This window comes from Thamnophis elegans, chromosome 12 (assembly GCF_009769535.1).
Source record: "Thamnophis elegans isolate rThaEle1 chromosome 12, rThaEle1.pri, whole genome shotgun sequence".
In the NCBI taxonomy this organism is placed as follows: Eukaryota; Metazoa; Chordata; class Lepidosauria; order Squamata; family Colubridae; genus Thamnophis; species Thamnophis elegans.
Genome location: NC_045552.1, coordinates 1825192 through 1839103, shown reverse-complemented (window position 1 = coordinate 1839103; position 13912 = coordinate 1825192). Strand labels below are relative to the sequence as shown.

The following is a 13912-nucleotide window of genomic DNA, read 5'->3' as shown; positions in this document are numbered from 1 at the left end:
TATTTTGAAGGGAGAAGAATTGAGGGGGCTTCAGGTTGCCTCGTCTCCTCTGATGAAATGTCTTTGGGAAATGATTTTGAAAGGCTCCCAGTCAAAATGATGCCCACATAGAGAGGAAGGGGAAGTAGAGAAGAGAAGGATGACAGAGGGAAGAAAGGAGGGAGGGAGGGGGAGGAGAGAAAGGAAGAGTAGAAAGGGGAGAGAGGAGAAGGAGAGAGGAAGGGGAAGTAGAGAAGAGAAGGACAGATGGAAGAAAGGAGGGGGAGGAGAGAAAGGAAGAGTGGAAAGGGGAGAGAGGAGAAGGAGAGAGGAAGGGGAAGTAGAGAAGAGAAGGACAACAGAGGGAAGAAAGGAGGGAAGGAGGGGGAGGAGAGAAAGGAAGAGTAGAAAGGGGAGAGAGGAGAAGGAAAGAGGAAGGGGAAGTAGAGAAGAGAAGGATGACGGAAGAAAGGAGGTAGGGACGGGGAGGAGAGAAAGGAAGAGTGGAAAGGGAAGAGAGGAGAAGGAGAGAAGAAGGGGAAGAAGAGAAGGACAGAGGGAAGAAAGGAGGGAAGGAGGGGGAGGAGAGAAAGGAAGAGTGGAAAGGGGAGAGAGGAGAAGGAGAGAGGAAGGGGAAGTAGAGAAGAGAAGGACAACAGCGGGAAGAAAGGAGGGAGGGAGGGGGAGGAGAGAAAGGAAGAGTAGAAAGGGGAGAGAGGAGAAGGAGAGAGGAAGGGAAAGTAGAGAAGAGAAGGACGACAGAGGGAAGAAAGGAGGGAGGGAGGAGGAGAGAGGGAGAAGAAAGTGATGGATAAGGTACAAATATGGTGTAGGGAGAGCAGAAGAGCCAATAATGGTTTTGGGGAGTTGATGGTAAGGTGAATTGATGTAAACATTTAATAATACAATATGATGTTGGCTATGTAATAGTATACATGTGGTTATATGTTATGAAAATGGAAAAAAACTTAAAACAAAATGATCTCCATATAAATAATGTTCCCTCTGGCATCCTTTCTTTAATCGAGAAGTTTGCAAATCACCTTTTGCTGGCTGAAATGGTGCAGCTCCACTTCTTCCAGTGGGAGTTGGACTTATTTCTATCTTCTCCCGATTGCCCACTCTAAACCCTTGACCCTCCCTGGGTCCCCTTCCCCCGTGTCTCTTGCAGGATCTTCACCAAGGTGGTTCTGGAGGCCCCCCTGATCACAGAGAGCGCCCTGGAAGTCATACGCAAGTATTGCGAGGATGAGGTGCGTCTCCCAGGCCGTCAGGCCCCTTTACAACCCCTGGACTTCAACTCCCAGAATTCCTCAGCCGGATCTGGATGGCTGCCTCGGGAATTCTGGGAGTTGAAGTCCACAGGTTGGACTTCAGTTGTCTGGAATGAGACAGCTAAATATTTACGGCCCTACGAAGAGCAGAAGTTGGGGAAATTGATATTTTTGAATGTACTAACAATATTCATGGGAATTTTTTCCCCTTCCTTCTTTGGACCGGGACACATCCTGGGGGTTCCTTCTGGGCTGTTTTGCAGAGCCGGACATATTTGGGCATGTCGACTCTCCGCGATCTGATCTTCAAGCGCCCGTCCAGGCAGTTCGAATACCTGCACGTTCTCTTGGACCTCAGCTCCCACGAGAAGGACAAGGTGAGTCTTCCGCGCTTGGGCCAAAATATCTCAGCTCTTAACCATTATAATGCTAATTTCCCAATACTGGTAGCCCTCGACTTAACAGCAGTTCATTTAGAGTTCCAACAGCACTGAAAAAAGTGAGGTAGGACCATTGTTCATACTTACGACCGTTGCGGTGTCCCCCGTGGTCACGTGATCAGAATTCGGACACTTGGGCAACTGACTCACATTTATGACGGTTGCAATGTCCCAAGGGCGAGCAAAGCCAGTGGGGAAAGCAGGATTCACTTAATGACCATGTTTACTAATTTAACAACTCCTGTCATTTACTGAACAATGGATGAGTAAGGTAATAAAATGGGGAGGGGGGAGAAACTCACTTAACAGCCTCACAGGGTTGTTGTGGAGAAAATAGGAAGGCGTGTGGGAGATGTTCGCCGCTGTGAGTTATTTGTACAAATAAATCAATGAAAGTGAGATATAGATAAGATAAATAGAAGAAATCCCCTCCATGCGTCTTGTTCAGTGTTTCTCAACCTTGGCAACTTGAAGATGTCCGGACTTCAACTCCCAGAATTCCCCAGCCAGCATTCGCTGGCTGGGGAATTCTGGGAGTTGAGGTCCGGACATCTTCAAGTTGCTAAGGTTGAGAAACCCTGGTCTTGTTGGAGTTGAAAGTGACCCGGACTGGCTGTTCTCCTGTCTCAGGTTCGCCAACAGGCCCTCCTCTTCATTAAGCGGATGTACGAGAAGGACCACCTGCGGGAATACGTGGAGAAGTTTGCCCTGAATTACCTGCAGCTGCTGGTCCACCCCAACCCGCCTTCCGTTCTCTTTGGCGCTGATAAAGATACAGGTAACTTGGTCCCAACAAGGAGGTTCTTCCGATGGGCCTCGGTCACCTTCAGGCGCAAGTAACCGGATCTACACAGGGAAAGTTCAAGCTCACCACTTGATTCCGTTCTGCCTATTATGCAGGAATCTCTCCATAGCAATAGCAGTTAGACTTATATGCCGCTTCATAGGGCTTTCAGCCTTCTCTAAGCGGTTTACAGAGTCAGCATATCGCCCCCAACAACAATCCGGGTCCTCATTTTACCCACCTCGGAAGGATGGAAGGCTGAGTCAACCTTGAGCCGGTGAGATTAGAACCGCTGAACTGCAGTTAGCAGTCAGCTGAAGTGGCCTGCAGTGCTGCACTCTACCCACTGCGCCACCTCGGCTCCATACTGTCAGCCTTCACACAGAGAGGGTCTATGGAACATAAGCAGGAGGGGGTCAGTTCCAGATCTCTTGCAGCCACACAAGGATTCGGGGCTGATTCCGCACTTGCGGCCTGCCCTCTCCTTGGCTGGGGGTAGTCGGAGAAGAGCGGGCAGAGCTGAGGGCGGAGTTAAGCACTTCATGAGCCTAGAATCATTACATTCCCACAAACAGTTTTTAGACCCAACCCCTCTTCAACTCCGTTGACCCTGGATGGGGAGCCAAATACAGGTCAAGGGAATTCAAGAAGGGCTGGGTTGAGACCATTTGTGGGAACACAACGATTCTAGGCTGATGATGCATTTGACGCTGCCTCCCCCGGCTCTTCTCTGACAGCCTCCCTCCCTCCCTTTGTCTCCCCAGCGACGGCTGCCTAGCCTTTTCCTTCTCAACCTTCCTTTCCCTTGCAGAGGTGGCCGCCCCCTGGACCGAGGAGACCATCAAGCACTGCCTCTACCTCTACTTGGCCCTCCTTCCCCAGAACCACAAGCTCATCCACGAGTTGGCGTCCGTCTACACGGAGGCCATTGCGGACATCAAGCGGACCATCCTCAGGGTGATTGAGCAGCCGGTGAGTCGGCAGAGAGCCATCCCTCTCTCCCCTCCGGGGCAAAGCGGCTCCCCTTCCCTCCTCCTTCCCCGTGGCTTACACTTCCCAATCTCCAGATCCGCGGGATGGGCATGAATTCTCAGGAGCTGCTGAAGCTGGTGAAAAACTGCCCCAAAGGAGCCGAAACTCTGGTCACCCGGTGCCTCCACAGCCTGACCGATAAAGGTAGGGCTTTGCCAGGGGATCCGCTGGCCCTTTGGGCTCTCCGGCTACTCCAGGCCCCCATGGTTCTCCCTCTGCAGTTCCTCCGTCCCCAGAGCTGGTGAAACGAGTTCGAGATCTCTACAACAAGAGGCTCCCGGATGTCCGATTCCTCATCCCGGTTCTCAACGGCTTGGAAAAGGTACCCTTGGCTGCCTTCCTGCTTTCTTAACGTCCTTTATTGAATTATCAGAGACAAAATGCAAAAGGGAATAGGAAAACGGTGGGGAGGAAGAGGAGGAAGAGAAGTGAGGGAGGCTGAGAAGAGAAAGAAACATCGACTTCCGACTCTCTCTCTCTCTCGCCGCAAAATGAGGCATGAACCTCAAATCACAATTATTTTCTTTTTTGTTGTGCCCTTTGCGTTCTTACCTGAGGCCCCCTTAAGGTGCGTTACAAGGAGTCCTCGACTTACGGCCACAGATTTTTGTGCCCAAGTGAAACTTTTGTTCAACAAATTTTGCCCCGTTTTACGACCCTTTGTGCCACGGTCGTTAGGGGAATGGCCGCAGTTGTTACTCACACGGCTGTTGAGCGAATCCGGCTTCCCCGTTGCCTTGGCGTCTCAGAAGGTCACAAAAGGTGACGCCACCGTCATAAATATGAGGCAGCTGCCAAGTGTCCAAATTTGATCACGTGACCTCAGGGAGGGCTGCAACGGTGGTAAAGTGTGAAAAACAGTCCTACGTGGCTTTCTTCAGTGCCGTTGTAACTTCAGACGGTCACTAAATGAACCGTTGTACTCCCTGTATTCTCTGCTAGTGTCTTATTTCACTGAGTAGAGGATCGGGGCCCCGTGCCCTGCAGGACCCGTGAGGACGTAGCAGAGAAGCCAAGGCCCTCTGAAGGCTGACGGAAGGAGAGAGGAAAAAGCAGGGCTCACCACGGCCCATCCGCTCTCTCTCTATCTCTCTCTCTCTCTCTCTCTTTCTCTCTCCTCCTTTTTCTTTCTCTCTTTCTCTCTCCCTCTTTCTCTCCTCTCTCTCTCTCCCTTTCTCCTTTCTCTTTTTCTCTCTCTCTCTTTCTCTCTCCTTTTTCTTTCTTCCTCTTTCTCTCCTCTCTTTCTCTCTCTCCCTCTTTCTCCTTTCTCTCTCTCTCTCTCTTTCTCTCTCCTTTTTCTTTCTCTCTTTCTCCTTTTTCTTTCTCTCTTTCTCTCTCCCTCTTTCTCTCCTCTCTTTCTCTCTCTCTCCCTCTTTCTCCTTTCTCTTTCTCTCTCTTTCTCTCTCTTCTTTTTCTTTCTCTCTTTCTCCTTTTTCTTTCTCTCTTTCTCTCTCCTTCTTTTTCTTTCTCTCTTTCTCTCTCTTTCTTTTTCTTTCTCTCTTTCTCTCTCCTTTTTCTTTCTCTCTTTCTCTCTTCCTCTTTCTCTCTCTCTCCCTCTTTCTCCTTTCTCTTTCTCTCTCTCTTTCTCCTTTTCTCTCTTTCTCTCTCCCTCTTTCTCTCCTCTCTTTCTCTCTCTCTCCCTCTTTCTCCTTTCTCTTTCTCTCTCTTTCTCTCTCTTTCTCTCTCTTTCTCCTTTTTCTTTCTCTCTTTCTCCTTTTTCTTTCTCTCTTTCTCTCTCCCTCTTTTTCTTTCTCTCTATTTCTCTCTCTCTCCCTCTTTCTCCTTTCTCTTTCTCTCTCTCTTTCTCCTTTTTCTTTCTCTCGTTCTCCTTTCTCTTTCTCTCTTTCTCCTTCTCTCTCCTTCTTTTTCTCCCTCTCTTTCTCCCTCTTTCTCTCCTCTCTTTCTCTCTTTTTCTCCCTCTCTTTCTCTCTCCCTCTTTCTCCTTTCTCTTTCTCTCTCTCTCTCTCTTTCTCTCCTCTTTCTTTCTCTCTCTTTCTCCCTCCCTCCCTCCCTCCCTCCCTCCCTCCCTCCCTCTCTCTCTCTCTCTCACGCCCTTCCTCCCCCGGTCTCTTTCTAGAAAGAGGTGATCCAAGCTTTGCCCAAGCTCATCAAGCTGAATCCCATCGTGGTGAAGGAAGTCTTTAACCGGCTCCTGGGAACCCAACACGGTAGGGACCACGGCCCATCCCCGCTTCAAACGCCCAACCTTTTGCCCCCTTGCAAGGAGGGACGTACGCCAAGGTGGGGAAAGGGAGCCCTGGGGGAGGACTTGAGTAGCTGCCAGACCGAACGAGTGGACCCAGCAGCTGCGTCCTTGTGGAGGATCCGTGGGGCTAATTTCTCTTGCGGTCGTTTCCACAGGTGAAGGGAATTCCACGGTTTCCCCCCTCAATCCCGGGGAGCTGCTGATCGCCTTGCACAACATCGATTCCACCAAGTGCGACATGAAGTCCATCATCAAAGGTTGGCTGCCTCTGGGCTTCAGCTCGCCTCCGCCAGACCAGTTGGACTCATCACGGAGGGGTGCATGGTCCCCTTAAAAGGGGCCCCTGGGTGGGCGCCACAACTCCCAAAACTCCAAAGGCCGTACTGAGTGGTCCCCACTTACTCGAAGCTGGGTTGGAAGGAAGGCTCCGAGGCCACCATTATTATATCCGGTAGTGAACGTAGTGGGGAGACCCTCGGAATTCTGGCACAGTTGTGGCTCTGGGCCAGTGTTTCTCAACCTTGGCCACTTGAAGATGTCCGGACTTCAACTCCCAGAATTCCCCAGCCAGCGAATGCTGGCTGGGGAATTCTGGGAGTGGAAGTCCGGACATCTTCAAGTAGCCAAGGTTGAGAAACACTGCTTCAAGAGATCTAGACCGTAGAATAGTAAGAGTTGGAAGGGGCCTCAGAGGTCTTCTAGTCCAACCCCTGCTCAAGCAGGAGACCCCAGACTGTTTTGGACAAATGGTTGTCCAACCTCTTCTTAAAAAGCTGCATCGTTGAATGCTGGCTGGGGAATTCTGGGAGTTGAAGTCCGGACATCTTCAATTAGCCAAGGTTGAGAAACACTGCTCTGGGCTCTTGGTTGCTGCCCTCCGAAGGAAACGCACAAACCTGTGTCGCCTCTCGTCTTGCCATGCATCCGACAAGAATAACAGAGCTGGAAGGGACCTGGGAGGACATCTAGTCCAACCCCCTGCTCAGTCAGGAAACCTCATACCATTCCAGACAAACCCCAGAGAAAGCGATCCCAATTGAAGAGGCTGGAATTGTTATCACGGCTGAAGATTTGGGAAGCAGTGCAGTAGATGAGCAGGCTGATTCGAGGGAGGGAAGAGTCAAGCATGTCATCAGTCTCGAGTCCCTTCATGCCCACAGGAGACCGAAGTCCAGCCCACCTTCAATTCCTTGGGCTCTTATCTGCACCGATTCGCTCGGGCCATTCAGATTCTTGTCCAGAGTTTCAGCTTGCAATAAACCTTTAGGTTCCCTTCTCGGGGTTTCTGATTTCTCCTGTTTCTTGGGGGGGGGGCATCAAAGGACTGACCGCTTGGGACACGCGTGGTGGCCCCCTTTTGCACCCTCCTCCCTATGTTTTTGGAGCAGTTTCTTTTCTCACGCCCTCGATTTCCCTGCCCGCAGCGACCAACCTGTGCTTTGCCGAGCACAACGTCTACACCTCAGAGGTGCTGGCCGTGGTGATGCAGCAGCTGATGGAGCAGAACCCCCTCCCCATGCTCCTCATGCGGACGGTCATCCAGTCACTCACCATGTACCCCCGCCTGGGCGGCTTCGTCATGAATATCCTTTCGCGCCTCATCTTGAAGCAGGTGAGTCGGGGCCTGGGGGAGCAGAAGAGAGCCTGGGGCCCTTAAGAGAGCCGAGGTGGAGCAGTGGTTAGGGTGCAGCACTGCAGGCCACTTCAGCTGACTGTTATCTGCAGTCCGGCGGTTCTAATCTCACCGGCTCAGGGTTGACTCAGCCTTCCATCCTTCCGAGGTGGGTGAAATGAGGACCCGGATTGTTGTTGGGGGCAATATGCTGACTCTGTAAACCGCTTAGAGAGGGCTGAAAGCCCTATGAAGCGGTGTATAAGTCTAACTGCTATTGCTAACCTGAGAGACCGCCTCCTGCCGATTACCTCCCTCAGACCGATAAGATCTCACAGGTTAGGTCTCCTCCGGATTCCATCTGCCAGCCAATGTCGGCTGGCGACTCCCCGGGGGAGAGCCTTCTCTGTTGCAGCTCCAGCCCTCTGGAATGACCTCCCCATGGAGATCCGGACCCTTACTACCCTCCTGGCCTTCTGCAAGTCCTGGCTGCTCCAGCAGGCCAAGGGGCTTGTGAAACATCCAGCCCTACAAAAATTGTGAATGTTGCGTCTTTTTTAAAGTCTTGTCTATTTATCCCCCTTTCTCTTGTCTGTTGTGAGCCGCCCGGAGTCCTCCGGGAATGGGTGGCATACAAGACAAATAAAATGAAATGAAATGAAAATGAAATAACTGCTATTGCTAAGAAGCCGAATTTCAACCATACAGGCGAGCCCTTCATTTACAGCCACCAGGAAGCCCCAAACTTCCAAGCAAGGCAGCCCGCAAGTGAATTGTGGCCCCTTTTGTCAACTTTTCTTTTTGCCACGGTTAAGCAAATTCTGAAATGACTTGAGTTGGCTTGTCTGGATTTAAACCTATCTTTTCTTTCCTTCCCTTCTTTTTGATTTATTTGTATTATTAGCCGCCCGGAGTCCTACGGGATTGGGCGGCAATCAAATGCTATTAATGCTATTAAACTCTGGATCTCCCTGGGCCTCTTGCAGAGAGAGGGCACTCCCAGGAGATGGGCAACCATTGTGAGTGTGGGTTGCCAAGCCCCCGGAGTTTGCTCCCGTGAGTGAGCGTGGGGATGCTGCGATGGTCGTAAGCGTGAGAGCTGGGCATAAGTCACTTTTCTTCCAGTGCTGTTGAAACTTTGAAGGGCGAGTAAACCGAGAATGGGAAGGCAAGGAGGCCGTTCTTCTCCTGAACCCCAGTTACGGTTTCAAGGGCGGTATTGCTCCCCTCCCTGAAGATCTTGGGGCTCCAAAGGAGAGCCTTCGTGTTGGGGCTGCCTTCAAGATTAATATCAGATAGCAATAGCAGTTAGACTTATATAGCGCTTCATAGGGCTTTCAGCCCTCTCTAAGCGGTTTACAGAGTCAGCATATCGCCCCCAACAACAAACTGGGTCCTCATTTCACCCACCTCGGAAGGATGGAAGGCTGAGTCAACCTTGAGCCGGTGAGATTTGAACAGCCGAACTGCAGATAGCAGTCAGCTGAAGTGGCCTGCACTGCTGCATTTAACCACTGCGCCACCTCGGCTCTCCCCCCCCCCCATCTTACTCCCTCCCACCCATCTTTCAGCTATCGCATGTTGCCTTTTGATAACGTCGCCCTATTTATATAGCTTTATTTTTTAATAGTGTAAACTGTCCAGAGTTGCCTCTGTGATAAGATGGGAGGCCGACGCCTTTGATGAACGAACGAACGAATGAATTGGATGGATGGAGGATTCCAATGGCTCAGTTTTCGAACTCTGCTTCTTCCCCAGGTGTGGAAGTATCCCAAAGTCTGGGAGGGCTTCATCAAATGCTGCCAGCGCACGAAGCCCCAGTCCTTCCAAGTCATCCTCCAGTTGCCCCCACAGCAGCTCAGTGCCGTGTTCGAAAAGTGCCCGGAGCTGAGGGAGCCTCTGCTCGCTCACGTCCGCTCCTTCACCCCCCATCAGGTAGGCAATGACGTATATCAGTGGTCTCCAACCTTGGCCACTTGAAGACCTGTGGACTTCAACTCCCAGAGTTCCTCAGCCAGCAAAGCTTCAACTCTGGGAGTTGAAGTCCACAGGTCTTCAAGTTGCCAAGGTTGGGGACCAATGGCTTATATGATGAAGACGGAGTAGATTCCCAGAATATTTCCCTCTGCCCCTGCCCTATTTGCTTCAGAAGCCTATCTCCTCAAATGGAGTCGCTGGGACAGAAGTGGGTCAGAATTAGAACTACAATTATTGTAATTTGGCCAATAACACAATGAACTTGTTTACTCTGCAGAAACTCTCAGTGTAGATGCAAAATAACAAAGTGATAATCAGAGATATCAGCAGAAGAAGGTAGTTGGAAAAATGACAAAAATAGTAGAAGTAATACCCCACCCCCCCAAACACACACACTATGGATAGGGACGCGTTGGCTCAATGGCTTAAACGCTCAGCTTGTCGATCAGAAAGGTTGGCGGTTCGAATCCCGAGCGCCGTGTAATGGAGTGAGCTTCCGTGACTTGTCCCAGCTTCTGGCAACCTCGACAGCACGTAAAAATGCAAGTAGAAAAATAGGAACCACTTTTGGTGGGGAGGTAACAGCGTTCCGTGCGCCTTTGGCGTTGAGTCATGCTGGCCACATGACCACCGAGACGTCTTCGGACAGCGCTGGCTCTTCGGCTTTGAAAGGGAGATGAGCACCGCCCCCTAGAGTCGGGAACGGCTAGCACATATGTGCGAGGGGAAGCTTTACCTTAATATATGGGTAACATATGGGTTAGGCATAAGACGGTGGTATGGGAATTAGGTATTCAGCAAAAGTGGATCTATGCTGAGACGTTGATGGAAAAGCCGAAGCCAGAATAATCTTGCATTTGTGTTTCGGAGTCTTTGATCGGTAACTAACCTTCATTTGGCTGCCTTAAGTCCCCTGCCGGTTGACACGGTGTCCTTCTTACCCCCAGCAAGCCCACGTCCCCAATTCCACCATGGCCATTCTGGAAGCCACCATCAAACAGGAATCGGAAGGCAAAGAGCTTCAGCCCCTGGAGGAAGGGAGGGGCCCTGCTCCGCCCAGGACGAAGACCCTGAGGAGAGAGAGGGAGGTCAGTGCTGTGAGGACGGATGGGGGTTGGAGGTGGGGGCGGGGGCTGAATTATTGCACTGGAGGCTGATGGATTGTACTGAGGGGCAAGAGCAGGGGGCAGGAGTTTGGCAGAAAGCCAAGGGGGAATTGTGGGGAAACTGCCACTGGAAAAGGCTCGGTTTTGCTTCCCAGTTTGGTTTTGATTTGAAAGCCAAACTTTGGCAAAGGACAGAAGCAAAATCTTAAAAGGATTCAGAGCTTTCTGGGCCTTAAATAGCAATAGCAATAGCAGTTAGACTTATATCCCGCTTCATAGGGCTTTCAGCCCTCTCTAAGTGGTTTACAGAGTCAGCCTATCGCCCCCAACAACAATCCGGGTCCTCATTTTACCCACCTCGGAAGGATGGAAGGCTGAGTCAACCTTGAGCCGGTGAGATTTGAGCAGCCGAACTGCAGAACTGCAGTCAGCTGAAGTAGCCTGCAGTGCTGCATTTAACCACTTCTTTAGCGGATCCTAACCCCAAATCTTTCTGGGTCCCCAGGAGGAAGCGGAGCCCCAGCCTCTGCTGCCTCGGGTGTCCCAGGACATGATCGCCCTGCGCCTGGCCCAGGAGAAGGCCCTGAAGCGCCAGCTGGAGGAGGAGCAGAAGCTGAAGCAGCAGCAGCAGGCTCGCCCGGCCGGCCCCCCCACCCCTCCCCCTGCAGAGGAACTGGTGGACCTCCCGGAAGACGTGCCCGAAGCCGAGACCCCCACCATCTTCATCAGCATGCAGGAGGAGGAGGAGAGCTTTGCGGGGGAGAGCTCCCTGCTGGACTCCAGCTTAGAAGGACCCTGGCCCACCAAGGTACCCCCCCCCCTCTTTTCGATCGTTGTATTTATTTGTGTTTTTCCAGTTTGCGTTTGTTGGTTATTTCTACACATAAATCAAGCAGAGTCGAGACGTCTCCCTCCTCCTCCTCCTCTTTTACCCCCCAACAACCCTGTGAGGTATGTTGGGCCGAGAGGCAGAGAGTGATTGGCCCCCAATTCCCCAGCTGGCTTCCATGCCTAAGATGGGCACTAGAACTCCCAGCCTCCTGGTGATTGGCTTTCATGGCCGAGCCAAGACTACAACTCACCGCCTCCTGCTTTCTAGCCTGATGCCTTAACCCAGGGATGGGGAGCCTCTTCGGCACTGAGGGCCCAAACTGGGACATGTAGCAATAGCAATAGCAGTTAGACTTATATACCGCTTCATGGGGCTTTCAGCCCTCTCTAAGCGGTTTACAGAGTCAGCATATCGCCCCCAACAACAATCCGGGTCCTCATTTTACCCACCTCGGAAGGATGGAAGGCTGAGTCAACCCTGAGCCGGTGAGATTAGAACCGCTGAACTGCAGCTAACAGTCAGCTGAAGTGGCCTGCAGTGCTGCACCCTAACCACTGCGCCACCTCGGCTCTACTGTGTGCATATATGTGCGTGTCCATGTGCCAGAGTGCCGGAAACTTGAAGACCAGCTGATCAGCACACATGTGCCTGTTTTTTTTGGCTGTTTTGGGGCCATTTTCAGGCAGTTTACAGGCTCTTTTTTGGGTCATTTTCTGCCCGCTTTTTGGGCCGTTTTTCAGGTTGTTTTCAGGCACCTGCGAAGACCAGCTGGCCAGAAGAACAGAAGCCAGAGAGCAGCTGATGACAGCACATATGCCCAGAGAGAGGGCTCTGTGTGCCACCTCTGGCATGTGTGCCATGGGTTCTCCATCGCAGCCTCAACCACTAGACCAAAGTGGTTCTTTTAATTGCACAGACTGAATTCTTGGGGGGGGGGGGGGGTCTTGCTGTCCTCAGTGAAAAAAATATGGTCCCTTGACTCCAATTCTGGGTGCCGTCATTGCCTCATTTCCCAGCCAAAAACCAGGTTCCTTCCTCGGATTCCCATTTAGTTAAATTAAATTCATTTCCCTGAAATCCCCCGCTTGGCTTCCAGTGCTTTTTCCCGTGTCCACTTTTGACTCTTGACGGGTGTCGTGTCCTCTCCCTGCAGGAGCTGCTCAGCAAGGAAGCGGGCGGTGGCGGCAGCAGCAGCTCAGACGAGGGGTCCTCCAGCAAGACCCCGGTCCCGGCCCAGCCCACCCCTGCCCCAGAAGAGCTGGCCAAGGACAGCCAAGCAGCAGAGGGCGGCTCAACCGGCCCTTCGGAGGAGGCACCAGCAGCGCCCCCCAAGTCCAGCACTGAGGAAGAGGAGAAGATGGAGAGCTGATGGGAGGGGGAGAATGGCCGGGGGGGGGGGGAGTGGGAGAAGGGGAAACGGGGGTCTCTGCCTTCTCAATAAAGCATCTCAGCTATCCTTCCTGGTGCTTCCTGGGGTGTTTTTTTGCAGAGGAGTTCAGCCACTTTCCTCCTAGCAACAGGGAAGTCTCTCCTTGCAGGCAAACTGAGTGGGTGGGATTCATGCTTTTGGCCCACTTTAAGACGTGTGGACTTCAACTCCCAGAATTCCCTAGCCCAGGTGGGGTTGAAGCCTTGGAAGGCTTGAACCATGGTCCCTATTATCCAACATGACATTCAATGTGGAGAAAAGCCAGTTTTACAACTAGGCAGGGAAAACCAAAGGGACAAGTTGCACATTAGGGACACGTGGCTCAGTGGCTAAGACGCTGAGCTTGTTGATCGGTGGTTCGAATCCCTAGCGCCACGTAACGGAGTGGAGCTCCCGTGACTCGTCCCAGCTTGTGCCAACCTAGCAGTTCGAGAGCACGTAAAAAATGCAAGTAGAAAAATAGGAACCACCTTTGGTGGGAAGGGAACAGCGTTCCGTGCGCCTTCGGGCGTTGAGTCATGCCGGCCACTTGACCACGGAGGCGTCTTCGGACAGCGCTGGCTCTTCGGCTTTGAAACAGAGATGAGCACCGCCCCCTAGAGTCGGGAACGACAGCACAGATTTGCGAGGGGAACCTTTGCCTTTACCCATTAGGCGAGGCTCAAAAACAGTAACACTGAGAGGGACCTTAAAGGGAGCCAGCCTGTGTAGCAGCAGCCAAATAAAGTAATACAATTCTCGGTTGTGTAAACCAGTGTTTCTCAACCTTGGCAACTTGAAGATGTCTGGACTTCAACTCCCAGAATTCCCCAGCCAGCATTCGCTGGCTGGGGAATTCTGGGAGTTGAAGTCCAGACATCTTCAAGTGGCCAAGGTTGAGAAACACTGGTGTAAACAGAGGCAATAGAATCTGAATCGCATGAAGTATTAGCACCCCATTATAAAGCTTCAGGAAGGCCACACCTGGAGTACAGCATCCAGTTTGGGTCAGCACCTAGTAACAGTTCCAGTATCGGAGGGGCTGCCACAAAGAGGGGGGGGGGTTGAAGCTCTTTTCCAAAGCAGGACAAGAAAAAATGGAGGAGGAGCAACGTGGAATGGAGGGATTTCCTGACCAAACTCTTAACCAGTGGAACTGCCTGCCACCAGAAGTTGGGATATGCTCCTCCAACGCTGGAGGTTTTGAAGAAGGGGCTGGACAGCCACCTGCCTGAAATGGCTATAGGGTCCCCTTGCCTGAG

General features: G+C 51.9%; 1 protein-coding gene across 2 annotated transcripts in view; it reads left to right on the top strand.

The window, feature by feature from the left end:
• Positions 1–12647, top strand: part of SYMPK (symplekin) — a 79688-nt gene extending 67041 nt beyond the window's left edge. For both annotated transcript variants that reach the window (XM_032227321.1, XM_032227320.1), the window contains exons 15-27: positions 1151–1232; positions 1517–1630; positions 2324–2471; positions 3289–3449; positions 3545–3653; positions 3731–3831; positions 5587–5677; positions 5871–5972; positions 7140–7327; positions 9086–9262; positions 10252–10392; positions 10916–11218; positions 12396–12647. In XM_032227321.1, the coding sequence (XP_032083212.1) occupies positions 1151–1232; positions 1517–1630; positions 2324–2471; positions 3289–3449; positions 3545–3653; positions 3731–3831; positions 5587–5677; positions 5871–5972; positions 7140–7327; positions 9086–9262; positions 10252–10392; positions 10916–11218; positions 12396–12611 (1933 nt within the window). In that variant the 3' untranslated portion in view covers positions 12612–12647. The remainder of the gene's footprint in view (positions 1–1150; positions 1233–1516; positions 1631–2323; positions 2472–3288; positions 3450–3544; positions 3654–3730; positions 3832–5586; positions 5678–5870; positions 5973–7139; positions 7328–9085; positions 9263–10251; positions 10393–10915; positions 11219–12395) is intronic.
• The last annotated feature ends 1265 nt before the right edge of the window (positions 12648–13912 follow it).